At 46.3% G+C, this 20,225-nt stretch overlaps 1 protein-coding gene across 2 annotated transcripts in view; it reads right to left on the minus strand.

Moving 5' to 3' along the window:
• Positions 1–20,225, minus strand: part of MGST3 (microsomal glutathione S-transferase 3) — a 103,619-nt gene that overhangs the window by 62,658 nt on the left and 20,736 nt on the right. For both annotated transcript variants that reach the window (XM_033961395.1, XM_033961394.1), the window contains exons 2-3: positions 9,577–9,697; positions 6,291–6,364 (exon numbers count right to left, since the gene is read on the minus strand). In XM_033961395.1, the coding sequence (XP_033817286.1) occupies positions 6,291–6,364; positions 9,577–9,690 (188 nt within the window). In that variant the 5' untranslated portion in view covers positions 9,691–9,697. The remainder of the gene's footprint in view (positions 1–6,290; positions 6,365–9,576; positions 9,698–20,225) is intronic.

Raw genomic sequence — 20,225 nt, forward strand, 5'->3', positions numbered from 1 at the left:
TCTACATCAATTGTTACACCGAGGATTTTCAGCTTAGAGACCGTTTCTATAGGAGTATTATCAAGTATGAATGGTATTTTTTTAAGTATGTCTCCTTTCCAATTGAAAAGCATTGTTTTTGATTTTTGAGTGTTTAAAACCAGTTTGTTATTGTTTAGCCAGTTTTTTATTAGTTCTAATTTATCATTGATTAATTTTATTTCTTCAGTATTTTCTGGGTTGAGAGGATGCATGAGTTGAATGTCATCAGCGTATGAAAAGGTTGTAAAACCTAGTGACTGTGAAATCGTGATAAGCGGGGATAGAAAGATGTTAAATAAAAGAGGAGATAATATAGATCCTTGTGGAACGCCAAATGCTGATGAGAAGTTTTCAGAATAGGTTTCATTGAATTTAACTCTCGAAGTACGAGCCGATAAAAAAGAAGTTAACCATTTTAAGACTTGGCCTTCTATCCCTAATGATTGCAGACGATTAAGAAGAAGTTCGTGATCAATAGTATCGAAAGCTGCGGATAGGTCTAGAGAAAAAAGTGCAACAGATTTATGATGGTCGAGAAAATAGTGTATGTTTGTAACGAGACCGATCATAGAATATTCAGATGGAAGTGCACAGACCTATGGCTGAAGAGATGGACATATACCGGGGACACGGACCTGCAGCTAAAGAGACAAGAGAAGATAGAGAGGACAGCAATCGTGAGCGACTCCATTATCAGACAAGTTGACAGCCACATAGCGGGAGGAAGAAAGTATCGGCTGGTGACCTGCTTACCAGGAGCCAAGGTAGAAGATACAGTGAGTCGCATCGACAGCGCGGAAGAGGGAGATACGGCGGTGGTGATCAACGTGGGGACAAACAATGTGAGCAACAGGAACTACAGCAGGGAAGCACTGAAGGACCAGTTCCGGATGCTAGGAAGGAAGCTGAAGACCAGAACGCCGAGGGTAGCGTTCTCGGAGATCCTGCCGGTACCCAGAGCCAACGAGAAGAGGCAGACGGTGCTGCAAGCAGTCAACAAATGGATGAGGCGCTGGTGTGAGGAAGAAGGATTCCACTTTGTGCGCAAATGGATGACGTTCTGGGGGAAAAGCAAGCTATACAGGAAGGATGGACTCCACCTCAGAGGAAACAGAATGAAGCCACTTGCAAGCAAAATCAAGTGAGAAATTGAGAAGTTTTTAAACTAGGAAGAAGGGGAAAGCTGACAGTCGACGGTTCGGGAAATGGTATACCCAGAGGATACCATGCAGGAAGGTTGCGGGGAAGACTCACCGGATAATAGGCAAGATAGAAATCCTGACGGATCAAAAGGGAAACAAGAGGGAAGGAAATGCAAAAAAGTAACAGGCTGCAAACTCAAGTGTAAGTACACGAACGCAAGGAGCCGAAGGAATAAGATGGGGGAATTGGAAGCTATGGCACAAAAAGATAACCTTGACATCATCGGCATCACGGAAACATGGTGGAAGGAGGAAAACGTCTGGAACACTGTGGGATACAAGCAATACCGCAGAGACAGAGTAGGACAAAAAGGTGGGGTATTGCCCTATACATCAAAGAGGGAATTGAGTCTACTGGAGAGAACACACCGGAAACAAAAATTAATGTAGAGTCTCTATGAGCCAAAATTCCAGGAACAAATGGAACAGAAACGAAGATCAGCATCTACTACCGACCCCCAGGGCAGTCCAAAGAAACTGATGGAGAAATGAAGGACAAGATTAAACGCAACTGCAAGGGAGGCAACGCAGTTATCATGGGCCACTTCAATTATCCAGGGATAGACTGGAACCTAAGCACCTCTGGCTGCAGTAGGGAGACCAAGTTCCTGGATGCTATAGGCGATTGCTTCCTGGAACAACTTGTCAAGGAAAATACGAGAGGAAATGCAATTCTGGACTTAATTTTAAATGGACTACGAGGACCGGCGTAAGGTGTAGAAGTAGAAGGGACGCTGGGAAGCAGTGATCACAATATGATCCACTTCAACCTGGACACAGAGGCAAAACATCGATCCAGAACGACGGCCACGGCACTGAACTTCCAAAAAAGGAAATTATGAAGGGATGAGACTCATGGTGGGGAAGAAGATTAAGAAGAAGATAAGCACTGTAAAAACGCTAGAGCAAGCATGGTCCCTTTTTAAGGACAGTCATCGAGGCACAAAAATCTTTATATACTGCGTTTCAACAAGGGATCCAAAAGGAAAAAGAACAAGGAACAGGCGTGGCTCACTGTAGTGGTGAAGGAAGCGTTCAGAGACAAGAAACTTTGTTTAAGGAATGGAAAAGGTCAAAAATGGACGAAAACTGGAAAAACCACAAACATTAAAGCAGGAGCCATAAGGCGGTGAGAGGGGCCAAAAGAGACTACAAGAAAAAAATAGCCAAGGAGGCAAAAACTTTAAACCGTTCTTTCGATATATCAAGGGGAAACGACATGCAAAGGAAGCGGTGGGGCCATTGGATGACCATGGAATAAAGGGAGTACTAAAGGAGGACAAAGCCATCATCGACAAACTGAACACATTTTTTGCGTCTGTATTTACCAAAGAGGATATACCAGAAGCCGACAGGCTATATGCAGGAAACGGAGATGGGAAACTGACAGGGTTGATGTTCAGTGTAGAAGAGGTATGCAGGCAGATTGGCTTAAAAACGATAAATTCCCGGGACCGGACGGTATCCATCCAAGGGTAATCAAGGAACTGAAAGGGGTTATAGCTAAACTGCTCCAACTAATAGCCAATCTGTCAATCAAATCAGGAAGGATTCCGGAAGACTGGAAAGTGGCGAATGTTATGCTGATCTTCAAGAAAGGTTTAGAGGAGATCCAGGAAACTACCGGGATAGATGGCTGATAAAGGACCGCATCATTGATCACCTTGACGGACACAATCTGATGAGAACAAGCCAGCACGGCTTCAGCAAAGGAAGATCTTGCTTGATGAACTTACTGCACATCTTCAAGGGAGTAAACAGGCAGCTAGATGAGGGTGACCTGGTCAACATTATATATCTGGATTTTCAGAAGGCGTTCGACAAGGTCCCGCATCAACGACTACTTCGAAAAATTGCAAGCCATGGAATCGAGGGTGAAATATTCATGTGGATTAAAAATTGGTTGGTGGATAGGAAACGGAGAGTGGGAGTAAATGGATAATACTCGGACTGGAAACGCGTCAAGAGTGGAGTGCCGCAGGGTTCGGTGCTTGTACCCGTGCTCTTCAACATGTTTATAAATGACCTGGAAATTGGGACAACGAACGAGGTGATTAAATTTGCAGACGATATAAAGTTATTCAGAATAGTGAACACAGAAGGATTGCGACGACCTACAGCAAGAGAAACACGCTCGAGGAATGGGCCGCGAAATGGCACATGAGGTTTAACGTGGATAAGTGTAAGGTGATACATATTGATAACAAAAATCTTATACACGAATACAGAATGTCTGGTGTAGTACTCGGAGAGATCCCCCCAGGAAAGAGACTTGGGAGTACTCGTAGAAAAGTCAATGAAGCTGTCCGTGCAATGTGTGGTGGCAGCGAAAAGGGCAAACAGAATGCTAGGAATGATTAAGAAGGGGATCACAAACAGATCGGAGAAGGTTATCATGATATTGTACCGGGCCATGGTACGCCCCCACCTGGAGTACTGCGTCCAGCACTGGTCGCCGTACATGAAGAAGGATATAGTACTACTCGAAAGGGTCCAGAAAAGAGCGACTAAATGGTTAAGGGGCTGGAAGAGTTGCCGCACAGTGAGAGATTAGAGAAACTGGGCCTCTTCACGGTATTGCGGTATATAAGCTGTTATTATTATTATTATTCTCCCTTGAAAAGAGGAGACTGAGAGGGGACATGATCAAAACATTCAAGACAATGAAGAGAATAGACTTAGTAGATAAAGACAGGTTGTTCATCCTCTCCAAGGTAGGGAGAACGAGAGGGCACTCTCTAAAGTTAAAAGGGGATCTATTCCATGAAGGGACACGTATCATGTACCTTGGTAGTTTTCCTTAGGCTATGTTTTGAAGCTGTAAGAAAACCAGACCCTGTTTGTTTTTCCTTCTCTGAAATAGTACAAGGACATTTATGTTTGAAAAGATATGTTTTTATCTTGTTGTGAAGTGAATTCAATTGTTTTTATAAGCCATATTTGCAAACAGCTTTAGATAAGAGGCTCTGCTGGCCAAGGCTCTTCTGACCCTTTGGACTCCAGTCTTGAGATAGAAAAATGCTGATTTCTTTAAAGTTTCATGTATGGTTTGTATTTACGTCACATGCTGACAACACTGATTCATGTAGAATGATATAAAAGAGATGTAAAGCTGACAATAAAATTGGACATGTTTTGGAAGATGATTTCTGGTCTTTAAGATATGTCCCCAGGTGCACCTGACTTCCAAATGACAGAGACAGAGAAAGTATGGGGCAGGAATTGGGACCTAATCCTTTTCATTCCATACAAACATAAGGAAGTTCTTCTTCACCCAGAGAGGGGAAGCAATCTAGAACGCTCTTCCGGAGGCTGTTATAGGGGAAAACACCCTTCAGGGATTCAAGGCAAAATTAGACAAGTTCCTGCTGAACCAGAACATACGCAGGTAAGGCTAGACTCAGTTAGGGCACTGTTTTTTGATCTAAGGGCCGCCGCCGGGAGCGGACTGCTGGGCAAGATGGACCACTGGCCTGACCCAGCAGCGGCAATTCTTATGTTCTTACTCCACTGTACAAAGGAAAAGCTACAAAACACAACACCGGTAAATCAAAACCAGCAAAGTAAAGTTGATGAACTGGAAACTCCCAGGTTTATTAACAACATAAAACAAATAATTAAAACAACTGGCAATAATGGCAAATGGTCCCAGGTTTATATACCAGTCTGTAAAAAGAATTAATCATCTGTATGCCGATGAGTCCACCTTGTCATATACAATTATAACAAACAATAAATTCCACAATCACAGTATGGCAAATCAGCTGATAAAAGGAGTAGCAAATGGGAACCAAGTGGATGAGTAGAACCTTACACGGTTCCTCATTGATATCACCCAGTTGATCCAAAGAATAAATAAAATGCAAAAAATGCATAATGTGAAGAATGTCTCTGAACACCAAAGCTGAGCAAAAAAGCTAATCATCTTGCTCTGCATCTCTGGTTCTGCTTCTATGTGCTCTGAACTCTTATTTCCAGGGCCTCCTGTCTATTCACTCTTCTCTTCATTTCCTGCCCTATATCCATCTCTCACAATCAACTTCCATTTTTCTTTCTCCTTTTTAAAACTGTCTAGTTCCCTTCCCTTCATGGGCATAGTCATCTCTTCCCTTCCCCTCCTCACAAATCCATGATCACCATTTTTTTCCTTACCTCCCCCGTCATCTTTGTTTTTTCCATTCCTATTTCCTGGCTATCTACTCCCTTTCTCTCTTTTTCTCCCAGCAGATCTTCCTGTGCACCAGAACCCTCTTCCCCCAGAGTCCACAATCTATCTCCCTTTCCTTCTTTGTTCAAATCTTCCTGTGCTCCTGAATCCCCTTCCCCCATCCCCCTCCCCGTATTATCTCTCTTCTCCCTCCATCGCAGTCTGGTCTCTCTCTCCTTCTTCCCCCTCCACCTGTGGTACACTATCCCTCCCTCCTACTTTCCATAGAGCACTGCCGGTGGACTAGCCAGTTCCAGAGTCTCTCTATAGCAGCCCCAGCTACATAGGAACAGGAAGGTGAAACACTCGCCTTATAACAAAATTTCAGTAAAAAAAGAGCTAGCAATGCCTGAATTGACTTTAAAGTATCTTGTAATTTTTCTAAAAGTTAAGAAAGTTTTGCTTAGAATTGCAAAAAAGTAGGCATGGCCCACTTTTGCTCTGAAGAGCTCATCATGCAGGAGAAGGTATCCAATTTGTCTTGGCTTCAACTTACCTTATTTTATTTCTATTTTTTATGTTTTTATTAATTTTTAATATTGTAAACCAGCCAGATACCTGTGATGGTTGGTATACCAAATTATAAATAAACTTGAAACTTTGTTACAGATTTCAGGGATTCCAACAGATATCACAATCCCTGCTGAAATATAAACAATGGACCCATGTGTCGTAAGGTGACCACAGGTATCATATGTCCAATGACGATATCAGATTTTCTACAATGAAAAATGGCATAAGCTCCATAGCACTGCAGTGACAAATCGATTCCCACACCAACTGTTCCCCCCCTTCCCCCACTACAGAGTTCCACTTTGGTTTCTTTAAAACTACAAACCTTCTCCCACACAGATACTTACGTATGCTGATGAGCTCGCTGAATGCAGTTGAAAATATGCCCTGTTTCAGGGTCATCGCTGTACATGGAGGGATACTGAAAAAATAGAAAAGACACTGTGACCCTTGAAAATACCACTATTATTTTGACTACTACAGAGATGAAGATAAGGAGGAACTTTTATCAGTTCCTTCCTCTCTCACACTGGAAACTGCTCCAATTTTTAGATTCTAGCAAATCTGTCACCATGTCCTGATGGGACAAAACCTATGAATCAGACATGTTCCCTATTTGACTATACTGTAGAGTGCTTTCATGGCATTAGCAATAGGTATCGGAGAGACAGTAAAAGGACCTTGGAGTTACTGGGAGCAAAACACAGATATAGTGTGCTGTAGCAGTCAAAAAAGGCAGAGACTGTTAGGAATTATTCAGAAAAAAAGATTAGAAAACAAAACTTAAGAATTGCATGATATCTGTATCAATCTTCATATCAAGTAGTGTGTGCAATTCTGGTCAAAAGATAGAGCAGAACTAAAAAAGGTTCAGAGAAAGGGGACAAACGTGATCAAGTATGGAATGACTTGTCAACACAATTTCATGAAACAGCAGATTTGAAACAAATTAAAAATAGAAATCCCAAAAACTTTTAGTCAGTCCAGAAGTTGCAGAAATTTGTTGTGGTCAACGCATAAAGCATAGCTAGATTTTAAATAGGTTAGGGCAAATTTCTAGAGCATGGATCAATTAACAACTATTAGCCAGACAGACTTCAGAGATTGGCATCTCTTTCTTCTGGGAGTGAACACATGAAATTATTTCTCCCTTGATACTGGATGCTAGACTCTAACTATTCCTCTTACCTACAATAGGTATAGTGGTGTGCAAAAGTCTGGAACCACTTGTGAATTTTGCATTCTTTAAACTTTCTGACCTTTTATTTTAATTACTTTGCTGACCCAATAGATTTGTCTGTGTACCACATAAGCCGGGATACATTTGGCTATTACTGTAGAATCAAATTTCAAGTTCACTTGTTTAGTTGATACTGGAACATAGCTACTATAACTTTTACAGATCATACTTCAAAACTGGATCAATACTGTCCAATCAGCATGTGTTACTTCTGACCAATCAGGAGGCTGATTTCATCAGCCAATCATAGTCTAAACATCTGGATAACAGGGCAGCTAAAGTATGGGATTTTGGGGTTTCATACACTTTCTGCATCAACCATGAATAAGACTCAACCCGATGGAGGAGCGTGTTTGTGTGATGAACAAGGAAGGATTTTCATGTCACCAGATCACCAGCAATGTTGGTTGTAGTCACAGTGCAGAAGTAAAGATTGTACAAAAGAAGAAAGCGACAGGTAGGCAAGCCTCAGTCTGGTCATCCATGTGCATCATCATTTCACAAGTTGACTGCACCTCAGCTACTGAATGAGTGCTCAGACGAGTGTCATGTTAGTATCAGCTCAGCTCATCAACAGTTCGTTGATGGTACCTGAAGTTTGGTCTGTGGGGCTGCAAAGTACATCAAGCCACTGATGACTGATGTCCAAAGGCACAATTGGATTGAGTGAGCATGGAAGCACTTAAGTGGGTATGAAATGTGGGAAAAGGTGCTTTTCAACAGTAAAAGCACCTTCTACCTGTTTGGTAACCAGACCCACACCTATGTGAGGAGGTTTCCTGGAGAGGAATTCAAGCCCGAGTGCCTCAACCTCACTATGAAGCATCCTTTGAAGGTCATGGTCTTGAGCTGAATTTCTGCGTCAGATGTCTGCACATCGATGGAATAGTCAACAGGAACTGGTCTCCTCTGGAAGCAGCTGTTGAACTGATGGCACCATGCACTTTTGCAGTATTGTGATGTACTTGTTCCTGTTCCAAGATGACAAAAGCACCTTGTCATCGTTCCAAACAGGTGATCTACAAGATCATCATTGAGGCAATGGACTGGCCTGCCCAATCTCCAGATCTGAAACCGATTGAGAACTTGTGGTACAAGGTGACCTGGAAGATATCCAAGAGATATCAAACATCAAAACATGAGTTGATTGACTCACTCATTGCAGCCTGGAATTGCGTTGTCACCCATAATCACCTCATCAAAACAGTACACTCAATGCCGACACAGTGCAGACAGGTGATCAAGAAAAGAGGGTAGCCCACCAAATACTGAGTCATCACTGACATACTAAATGGCCTTTTTCAAGACCACCTACATGAATATGATGCTTGTATGTACTTTTTGGCCAGTGAAATCCATTACTCGATTTATGCATAAAAACGATATAACATGGCAACAAACTAGAATAAAAAGTTGATTGTAATAGCCAAATGCATCTCTTATATTGTGCTACTGGGTCAACAAAAAAAATAAAATAAAAAGGTGAGAAACATTACATTACATTTATTGACCGCATAACCTCATGGATTGATGCGGTTCACAAAAGACACAAAATTGGTCATTTCCAATGAACTACAGAATAATCGTTAATCATTTTAATTCTCTAAGAATTTTATAAACAAGAATGATTTTAATAACTTTCTAAAATGTGTAAGAACAAGCCCTTCCGAATAAAATGCGTAACTCTTTGTTCCAGCTAGCTGCCTGAAAAGCAAGCAAACGTTGCTGAAATTTTTTATAAATACAGCCTCGGACTGGAGGAGCGACAAATAAAGCAGTATTATGTAGTGGACGATTCGGTGTAAATAATTCTAATAGGTACTCTGGCGTTTGACCATGACTTTATAACAAAGTGCTCCCAGTTTAAACCTCACATGGGCTTCAAATGGAAGCCAATGGAGCCTTCTATAGTAAGAAGTAATATGATCTGGGGGGTTTTCAGATAAAAAAATAAAAAATAATAAAAATAAAAATCAGACGCTCTGCGATATTCTGTACTCTTTGAAGTCTAAGTATATCTGTACAATGTCCAGCAATGTGAACAGCGTTACAATAATCCAAGTTACTAAGTATCAAGGACTTAACAAGCAGTCTAAATGCCGTAGGTTCAAAGAATGATTTAATAGTCTGCAACTTCCGTAGAATGAAGAAACATTTTTTCATAAATGCTGAAATAAATGATGTCATTGTTAAATTTCTATCTAAGTATACTCCCAGGATCTTAATCTCAGATTGAAAGAATGTAAAATTCACAAGTGGTTCCAGACTTTTGTATACCACTGTAGGTGTGACCCTTATATATCCCATAACATTGCACCTGCATATAGCTCCATGCAACAATTATTCAAGGTCCATGCAGCACCCAAAGTCACATGTCTCGCTTCCCTACTCACCTCCACTTTATACAGCTTGCGAGCTTTTCCTACATTTAAGCCAAGGTGCATTACCATTACAAAACTGGCAGCACCTGTCAACACCACATAGCCATATTCCTTAGACAGCTCCATTATCACACTGCCAATAAAGAACAAAAACACAAACATTTAAATTAGATTACAAACAGAGCAAAGGGAAAAAGCATTAACACTAAAGGAAGTGAGCTCTGTATGCATACCGCTTCTCTATGACAGGGACCTGTTTTGGAAACAGAATAAGAACTACTATGGATTCATATACAGCAATTTCACACTAGCAGCACCTTTTACTTTGTTTATATATGCAGAGAGTAAGGGACCACAAATTAGAAATAGGAAAATGTAGTCAATAACTGAAATAGAAGTTCTGAAAATCCAGATTGGGTCGTTCCATACTGCTTTGCAGAATATAAGTTCAGGAGAACCACATTTCCTTTAACCCCTCCTCCTCCCAAAAAGCACAGTTACTTACCGTAACAGGAGTTATCCAGGGACAGCAGGCATATATTCTCACATGTGGGTGACGTCATCTACGGAGCCCCGATGTGGAAGCATTTTCAAGCAAACATGATTGAAGATTTAAGTTTGCTCTGCTGCTCCACGCATGCGTGCCTTCCTGCTCCACTAGGGGGCGCATCCCCTCGTGGTCTCCAGTTCACTTAACTAGCAAAGAAGCCAACCTCGGGGAGGTGGGCGGGTTGTGAGAATATATGCCTGCTGTCCCTGGATAACACCTGTTACGGTAAGTAACTGTGCTTTATCCCAGGACAAGCAGGCATGATATTCTCACATGTGGGTGACCTCCAAGCTAATTGAAAAGGGATGGAGGGAAGTTGGCAATTTAAGCAAATAATTTTCGCAATACCGATTGGCCGAACCGGCCATCACTTCTGGACAGTGAGTCCAGACAGTAGTGGGAGGTGAAAGTATGAACCGAAGACCATGTGGCAGCCTTGCAGATTTCCTCAATAGGTGTGGACCTGAGGAACGCTACGGAGGCTGCCATCGCTCGGACCTTGTGTCCCGTTACTCGACCATGCAGCGCGAGACCAGCCTGAGCGTAGCAAAAGGTGATGCAATCGGCCAACCAGTTGGACAAGGTGCGCTTGGAAACTGGGTGGCCTAACCGGTTTGGGTCGAAGGACAAAAACAATTGTGGGACTTTCCGGTGTGGTTGAGTGCGTTGGAGGTAAAAGGCCAACGCTCTCTTACAGTCAAGAGTGTGAAGCGCCACCTCTCCGGGGTGAGAGTGGGGCTTGGGAAAAAACACGGGTAAGACGATGGACTGATTGAGGTGAAAATCAGACACTACTTTAGGCAGGAACTTTGGATGTGTGCGGAGTACTACCTTGTCATGGTGGAAAACAGTGAAGGGTGGGTCCGCTACCAGAGCCTGTAGCTCACTAACTCGCCGGGCGGAAGTGAGTGCAAGCAGGAAAATCACCTTCCACTTGAGGAATTTAGGATGACATTTGTCTAGGGGCTCAAATGGAGGTTTCATTAGTTGAGCCAGAACCACGTTAAGGTCCCAAACCACCGGAGGGGGTTTGAGAGGAGGGTGGATATTCAGAAGACCCTTCATGAAGCGAGAGACTAAGGGGTGGAGCAAGAGGGCTTTTCCTTCCAGGGGCTGATGAAAGGCCGCAATCGCACTGAGGTGTACTCGAATGGAGTTGGTCTTTAGGCCGGAGTGAGATAATTTAAGTAAATAGTCAAGGACCAGAGGGACGGGGACCGACACCGGGTCCTGGCTGTGAGAGGAGCACCAGGCTGAGAATCTGGTCCACTTTTGAGAATAGCAGGTTCTCGTCGAGGTCTTTCTAGAGACCTCCAATATCTCCTTGACTGATTGAGACACGGGGAGAGAAGTCAGGGGGAAAGAAACCAAGCATTCAGATGAAGAGATTGAAGATTGGGATGTAACAGCGAACCCTGACTCTGTGATAGTAGAGAGGGAAACCGAGGTAGAGGCAGTGGATCTCTGACACTAAGTTGAAGTAGAAGGGAAAACCAAGGCTGGCATGGCCAGGGAGGAGCAATCAGGATCAGGGTGGCTTTCACCGTTTTCAGGTGGACCAGCGTCCGCAGGATCAGAGGGAACAGCGGAAACGCGTACAGAAACCTTCCCTCCCAGTCGAGGAGGAAGGCGTCGGCCTCGAGTCGGTCCAGGGAGTGTATCCGGGAGCAGAAGAGGGGCAGTTTGTGATTGTGGGGGGATGCGAACAGATCTATTTGCGGTGTCCCCCACTTTTCGAACACCTGTCGTAGGGTCTGAGAGTGTAGTGACCACTCGTGTGGCTGGAGGAGGCGGCTGAGTCTGTCCGCCAGACAGTTTTGTTCTCCTTGTATGTACACCGCTCGAAGGAAGGTGTTGTTGGAGATTGCCCATTTCCAGAGGCGCATGGCTTCCCAACAGAGGGGCCAAGACCCTGTCCCCCCTTGTTTGTTTACGTAGTACATTGTTACCTGGTTGTCGGTTCGGATGAGAACCACCCGGTCGTGAAGCAGATGTTGAAAAGTTACAGCAGCGAGATAGATGGCCCGTAGTTCTAGCACGTTGATGTGACAGCGGCGGTCTTCTGCTGACCACATCCCCTGAGTGCGGAGGCCGTCCAGGTGGGCTCCCCAAGCGTACTCCGACGAGTCTGTGGTGAGTACCTTGCTGTGAGGAGGGGCGAGGAAGAGCAAACCTTTGGAAAGATTTGAAGAGTCGGCCCACCAGCGGAGCGATCGTTGCAAGGAAGCAGTCACTGTCACGGGACGATCGATCGGGTCCCGGTCTTGACGCCATTGAGAGGCCAGGGTCCATTGAGGGACTCTCAGATGGAGACGGGCGAAGGGTGTGACATGGACGGTGGAGGCCATGTGGCCCAGGAGAGTCATCATCTGTCGAGCTGATACCGAGGTCATCAGTGAGATCCTTCGGCTCAGACTTACTAACGCCTCTAGACGCGGAGGGGGGAGGAAGGAACTGAGGCGAACCGTGTCCAGCGTGGCCCCGATGAATTGTAGGGACTGCTAGGGCCGTAGTTGGGATTTTGGGAAGTTTATCTCGAACCCCAGACTCTGTAGGTAGATAATAGTCTGTTGGGTCGCTGAGATAACCCCTTCCCTGGACGGGGCTTTGATCAGCCAGTCGTCCAGGTAGGGGAATACCTGAAGACCCTGGGAGCGTAAGGTAGCTGCGACCACCACGAGGCACTTGGTGAAGACCCGAGGTGACGATGCTAGGCCGAAGGGGAGGACTCGGTATTGCAGGTGCAGGTCTCCCACCTGAAAACGCAAGAACTTGCGGTGAGCGGGGTGCACTGGAACATGTGTGTACGCCTCCTTCAGATCGAGGGAGCAGAGCCAGTCGCCCTCGTCGATCAGGGGGTAGAGGGTTGGCAGGGAAAGCATCCGAAATTTTTCCCGTACCAGAAATTTGTTGAGGCGTCTCAAGTCTAGTATTGGGCGAAGGTCTCCCGTTTTTTTCGGTACCAGTAAGTAACGGGAGTAGAAGCCCTTCCCCCATTGGCCCGGGGGAACCTCCTCCACTGCTCTCAGGTGAAGCAGATCTCGAGCTTCGGAGAGGAGTAGGGGTAGCTGCGTCCGGTTGGGAGGGCAATTCCTTGGGGGGTTGTCTGGAGGAATGGCCCGAAAGTTGAGAGAGTATCCTGATGAGATCACGCCAAGGACCCATGCGTCCGACGTGACTTGTTCCCAGCGAGGGTAAAAGACCTTGAGGCGACCCCCGATGGGAAGAAGGCCTGGGGCTATGGCGGAGGGGGCCCGCCCCCTTCCGCGTGTCCCATCAAAAGGACGGGGACGGTTTGGTAGTCGCAGGCGGTTGGGACTTGGGCGGGGCCCGATGGTGGACTTGTGGGCGCCTGGGCGGAGGCCGCGAGAAGGCAGGAGTGGATTTTTGTGGGTAGCGGCGCGGAGGGGCCCTGAACGGCCTGGACGTGGATGGTTTTGGCTTTTGCCGCACGAGGGAGGCAACCGAGCGTTCGTGTTCGGAGAGGCGTTTTGTAGCCACCTCGATAGTGTCATCGAACAGTTCTTTACCCACACAGGGGAGGTTAGCCAGCCGGTCCTGTAGGTTGGGGTCCATGTCGACCAGGCGCAACCAAGCTAGTCGGCGCATGGCGATAGCAAAGGCTACCTCTCTGGAGGAGAGTTCGAAGCCATCGTAGGCCGCGTGGAATAGATGGAGGCGTAGGTTGGAGAGGGACTCTGCAAGCAGGCTAAACGCTCCTTGGCGGGAGGCCGGTAAGTCAGTCTCAAAGGCTCTCAGTAGTCCAATGAGATGTTTGAGATAGGATGTGAAGGTGAAAGTGTAGCTTTGCACCCTAGAGGCCATCATCGCATTTTGATATAGTCTCCTGCCGAACTTGTCTAGGGTTCGGCCTTCTCGGCCTGGGGGGACCACCGCTGAGACCCTGGAGGGGTGAGCCTTCTTCAAGGAGGATTCTACCAACAGCGACTGGTGGGAGAGCTGCGGTTGTTCAAATCCCGGGAAGGGTACTGTACGGTACTTAGCCTCCATTTTGGAGGGTACTGCTGTGACCATAAAGGGGGTCTCGAGGTTTCTGAAAAAAGCCTGTTGGAGTACCGGGTTAGGCGGTAAGCGAAGGGACTCTCTGGGCAGTGATGGCATATCTAGCTCCGCTAGGTACTCTTTAGAGTATCTGGAGTCGGACTGGAGGTCTAAGTCCAAAGCGTGGCCCATGTCCTGGACAAAGCGAGAGAAGGATGGGCAGGATGTTCCCGAGGCCCCTTGCGGGGTCGGTGAACGAGACCTCCGTCGGGTGGAGAAGGATGGGGAGGCTTCCCTCGAGTATCGAGGTTCCTGCTGCGATCCACGCTCCGAGACCGGGGAAGCATTGTGAAAGTGTTCCAGGGTCGTGGATCTCCGCCGTCTCGAGGAGCCCCTCGGAGACGATGCCGGGGTTCGGGGTACCGATCGATGACGAATCGGTGACCTCGACCCGGACTCCCTCAGTGAAAGTCTGAAACCTCGGATCGGAGCCCCGGAGTTCGGAGGATGCGCGGGTTGGAGAGTGATAGCTCCGTCACCCTCAGCGGTCCCGTACGAGGTGTAGATGAACGGCCTCGTAGAGTGGGGGAACCTCGGGCCTTCTTGGAGGTACCGCGGTTCGAGGTTTCTGTCGTTTTAGCACGACGTTTTGCCCCGCGGCGGTCTGTGGAGGGAGAGCACCTCGGGTGTCTCGGCGAGGAGTCCGAGGAGGATGGGATGCGGCGAAGCTTGCGCGCTTTTCCTCGAGGTGGCTCGACACGAGGCTCAGGCTGGTCTGGCACATGCGGGGTCGAGGTCGAGGCCGGTTGTAGATGGGCCATTGCAGCGGACAGCTCCGATAAAATCATCGCTCGGAGTAGGTCCTGGAAAACGGGCACGGACAGCATCGAGGGCATGTCCACTGCCTCGGTGCGCTCCACCGGGGGCGACCTCGTATCAGAGTATTCCCGTGTGGTGGAGGCACGGCCCGAAGGCTTGGAGGGCTTCGCCGGGGCTGTGAGCATGGGACTTCCGCCATGCGTCGCCAGTGTCCCCGAGGCTGGCTTCTTTGTTGTTGTGGAACCTGAAGAGGGAAGAGGGGACTTACCCGGAGCCGAGGCTTTCTGTTGTCCTGAGGACTTCGGATTCGAGTCTCGAGGCGATGCCGAGGTATTCGGGGCCGAGGTCAAGGCCGGGGCCGAGGCCGGGGCCGACCTCGAGGCCGAGGTAGAGGGTTGGTCGGCGGCGAAGAGATCCACCATGCGGGCTTTTCTTCGGCGGAGGGCCCGGTTCTGGAAAGTAGCACACTGGGGGCAGGAGTCGGTTGGATGAGCGGCCCCCAGGCAGAGGATGCACCGGCGATGCGGGTCTGTGATGGAAAGAAGCCGCTCGCACCGGGTGCACTTTTTAAAGCCGGTCAAAGGCCGGGACATAGAATCGAAAGTGGCCGCGGCTCGAGTAGCCACGCGGCCACGGGGACCCGGAAGCCTCCGGGTCGGTTCAAAAACGAAGCAGGAACAAGTTGAACAAGAAAAAATTTGCGCACAGCGACTTAATCGAGAAAAAAATAAGAAAATCGCGGTGCTAGAAGGCAGTTGGGGCAGAGCCTGAAAAAACACGACTTCTAGGCTCAGCGGAAAATTTTGAACTGGAGACCACGAGGGGATGCGCCCCCTAGTGGAGCAGGAAGGCACGCATGTGTGGAGCAGCAGAGCAAACTTAAATCTTCAATCAAGTTTGCTTGAAAATGCTTCCACATCGGGGCTCCGTAGATGACGTCACCCACATGTGAGAATATCATGCCTGCTTGTCCTGGGATAAAAACAAAAACTCAGCAGCAGCTTCTTTGCTTTCCCTTCAGACTCTAGTTCAATATCTCTGCCTCTTCCGTCCTCTGTCATCCATCTCTCCCCCTCTCACTAGATCAGGAATTTGCCTCTCCCCTGCCCAAAATCCCACAACTCCCCTCTCTATTTTGTTAGCTTATTATTATTATTTATGAACCATTTGTAACATGTAGTGCTTTCAGAATAAAATCCATTAGCAAAATATCCTAACAGATGATGAATGTGGGAGCAGAGGGGAGGAAAAAGAGATGTTAGACCTTGGGTGGAGGGATAGAGGAGCAATGAGACAAGGAGATGCTGGGGATGGATGGGAAGAGAGAGGGAAATGTCAGGCAAAAAGAGTGGGAGGAACAGAGGGAAGGAAGATATGCTGGGCTGTAAGGGTGGAAGCAGAGGGGGAGAGATGCAGGGAATGACAGAACCAAATAGGAGAGGCCACGGGCTGTTGTCAATGAGATGAGTGGGAGGAAGATACCAAATACAAAGGGTAGAAATGCAGTAATGAGGATTAGATAATAGAATAGGAGGTCGGGGAAGGGATGAGACTGGAAACAAGAGAGCTAGGGGGTGAGAGGAAGAAATGAAAAGTTGATAGGTAAGTAAAAAGTAAATGGACAACTGCAAGGTAAAAAGGTGGTGAGAAATCTGACACAAAGAATAAGTGTATATATACCCCCCCCCCCCATATCAGGTTTCTCATCTTCTATCTTACCCCCCAGTCATCCATTTACTCAACAGAAATTAAAGGTTCCTGTTTGAGTCTAAGTCTTGCTGCGCCATATGCTTGGAACAAGCTGCCCGAATCTGCCTCTGGCAGTGGCAGAGGCTCTGTCTCTGGCAGTGTTCAAGGCCCAGTTAACACCTCTTCGAGAGTGCTTTCGACTAACGTCTCTCACCTTGAATTCTGAAACCTCAACCCTGTATGTCATGTCTGTATGTTCAGGTTAGATTGTAAGCTCATCCAAGTAGGGACAGTCTATAAATGTCAAAATATCCAGCGCTGCATACACCTTTCAGTGCTATAAGTGATAAGTAATAGAAGAAATTTATTTTATATAATGTATAATTTACTTCCTATGTTTGATGTATAAGTGCCACCAGTCTCTCTTCCTCCCCAACATCAACTCATTGTCACAGTTTACCATCCTACTCCAGGCCATCTATACTATACTCACACTATGCCTTCAAATACATCCTGGTCCATATAGAAATCTATATTCTCCCCCTCCCACCCATCCTCAGTAACCCCTTATCCTTACCTAACCTATGCACACCATACACTTTTTCTCAGACCATCCCCACTTCTTTTTCAGTCTTTCCTTGCCTCAATGTTTTTTCCCTCTCATCATCTTATTCTGTTTTCCTCTTACTTATTTTCCCCATTGTAGTGTGACTATTGTTTTAGGTAGAATACTTAATACCACCTCGTAGCTACTCCACTTCCCCATTCTATATTTCTCTATTGTTCTTCCTGACCTATCTGCTTTGCTCCCTACTAATTCCTCCCCCCATTAAGTTCTGTCTCACTCTACTTTGGTCAGTGCCCTGCACTGCAGGCTAGGCTCACCTATTCCTCATATCTAGGATTACAATATGTCTGGGAAAACCTGGACATGTCTTTTGTCTGGGTTTTGGAAGTTCCTGTGTTGACATATGCACAGAGGCCCTCCAGACCTCAGGGAAGGAGGCAGGAGTTTTGGCTGGGGGCAGGGCTGGGGCAGAAAGGTGCCCTCTTTTTTTAAAGATGAAATCTGTCAACCCTGCTTATACCTCCTAAGCAGATTAATCACAAACTTAACTTTTTTTTAAATTTTAAAATCACCACTCTTCCCAACAACAGTCAGTCCTCAAGGGCCGGAATCCAGTTGGGATTTCAGGATTTCCCCAATGAATATGCATTGAAAGCAGTACATGCAAATAGATCTCATGCATATTCATTGGGGAAATCCTGAAAACCCAACTGGATTCCGGCCCTCTAGGACCGGAGTTGCCACCCCTGGATCATATTCCTACTTCTCCTTCCCTTAGCCCTAGAAGCCATTCATATTTGGAACTCACAGACTGAAATACAACAGCAGTTCAACATCCAGAAAGGGTCTATGAGCTGCTCCCCACCTGCATGCACAAACCTCACAAGCTTAATATGACCTCCACAGCCCCTGGGGCCACATTTGCATGAGATGCTTCCTGCCATCACACTGAAAATCCCAAAGATCACATGCTGAGCAGCAAATCAGTAAATCTAAAAGGTACGCACACATCAACCTACTGTGTGCCAACATACCTGCTAAAGCAGTAGCGATCAAAGAGCAAGTGGTTGACTTGGCAAGCTGAGTTAGCACCGACTCTAGCGATTTCAGCAAAAATGGAAGTTGGCACTTCCATTTGGTGGTAACAGCTTTGGCACAATGCCCCCTCCTTTATTAGAGGCTGGTGACTCCAATATATCTCCTCTTACTCAACATCCCTTTCTTTCTCCTCCATTCTCTACCCAGCATCATTATTCTCCCCACTCTCCTCTTTTACTACCCTGCATGATATGGAAGGATATAGGGATGGCATGCCACTTTAGAACTATCCCGTCATTCATGGTGCCCTAAACATCCACACAGGTCACAAATCTCAAAAGCTAGTCTGTAGCAGAGCTGTGCTGGAAGTGAGAATGTAAAGCCAGGGCCTAGTAGCTGAGCCAAGAGGACGTCAAACCAAGAACCTCTTCTACATTCTACCCATCTTTCCTTCTAATACTATTCTATTTATTTGGGACAATACCACATAATGAGCCCACTTAGTCCAACACCATGTTTTCTATAAGATGTAACAAGGGAATGAAAAAAGGGAAGTGGTGTTACTCTCTATTCCCCTTTCAATTTGAGATTCAATTATGGGTCTCTGCATTTCAGAGCTGCCAAGATATTTTTCAAACTATGACATTGAATAGTGGCATAATCCCTTCCTGCTCCATGTCCTTCCAGTAAAACAAAAATTTTGGTGACTAGTGCAGTTACTGACTACCTTTGTACCCAGCACAGTTGGAACAGATATCTTTACTAGGGTTACCAGATATCTGGATTTCCTTGGACATGCCCTCTTTTTGAGGACTGTTTTGCGAGTCCGGGCGGCTTTTAATTTTACAACTTTTGTCCAGGGAAACCAGATATCTAGTAACCCTATAGCAGCAGCTCGCACATCTATATGGAGTCAGTCCCCACCCTACCCCCGGGATCCGGTGCTTGCTCACCTGGCTCTTTACTAACTTTTGGCCGTTGGCAGTGTGAATAAATCAAACATGCTACCTTCAGCAACCCAGAAGCTTTCTCTCTGCTACTGCTTCCTGTTCACGTATAGGCGGGAACTAGTAGAAGAGAGAAAGCTTCCAGGTTGCTGAAGGCAGCATTTTTGCTTCATTCACACTACTGACGGCCAAAGAAGTATAGCAGCACTGCGTGAGCAAGCACCAGATCCCACACAGGGATGGGGATAGCATGGAGAGGGTAAGAGACATGCCAGACCATAGGGAGGAAAGGGAAGAAAAGATGCCAGACCTCCAGGGGAAGGAAGGGAAGGGGCAGATAGAGGGGGGGGAAGAGAGGGAGAGATTCCAGACTAAGGCAAGGGGAGAGGAAGGGAAAGAGATGCCAGACCACAAAGGGGAAGGAGGGGAGAGACTGATGCCAGACTGTGGAAGGAGAGATCCCAGACCATAGGAGGAGGAAAGGAAGAAGACAGATGTCAGACCATAGGAAAGGGAAAAAGAGTGAGGAGATGGTACATAGGGATGGAAGGATTGAGGGAAGGGAAGAGATGGAAGAAATACTGTTTATGGATAGGTGGGAATAAGGGAGAAGAAAGAGGGAGGAGATGGCACATGTGGTTGGTGGGGAAGGGCAGAGAGAGTGTGCATGGATACATAGGAAAGGAAGACATGGAAAAGTAGATAGATCTGAGAAGAAACAAAAAAAAAAAAAAAATGGAAGAAAGTTAAATGTTAAAAGTTAATGCCAAAGATGGATGTAGGGCAGAAAGTGAAGGGGAGAAACAGCAAATGGATAAGGCGGCCCTGAAAACAGAGTTAAGAGCACAGACAGAAGGAGGGACTTGGAAAAGATGAGTAGAAAAATAAAATCATCTGACAACAAAGATTTGGAAATAAAATCACTTTTCCTTTTAGTGATTGAAATGTATCCGTTTTCAGAATTTACACCTGCTGTGTATATTTTGCACTGTTCAAGAAGAAATGGATTTCTTTCTATTTCTATGCTGCATGCAGAGTCTGGCACCTT

Source organism: Geotrypetes seraphini, chromosome 10 (assembly GCF_902459505.1).
Source record: "Geotrypetes seraphini chromosome 10, aGeoSer1.1, whole genome shotgun sequence".
NCBI lineage: Eukaryota > Metazoa > Chordata > Amphibia > Gymnophiona > Dermophiidae > Geotrypetes > Geotrypetes seraphini.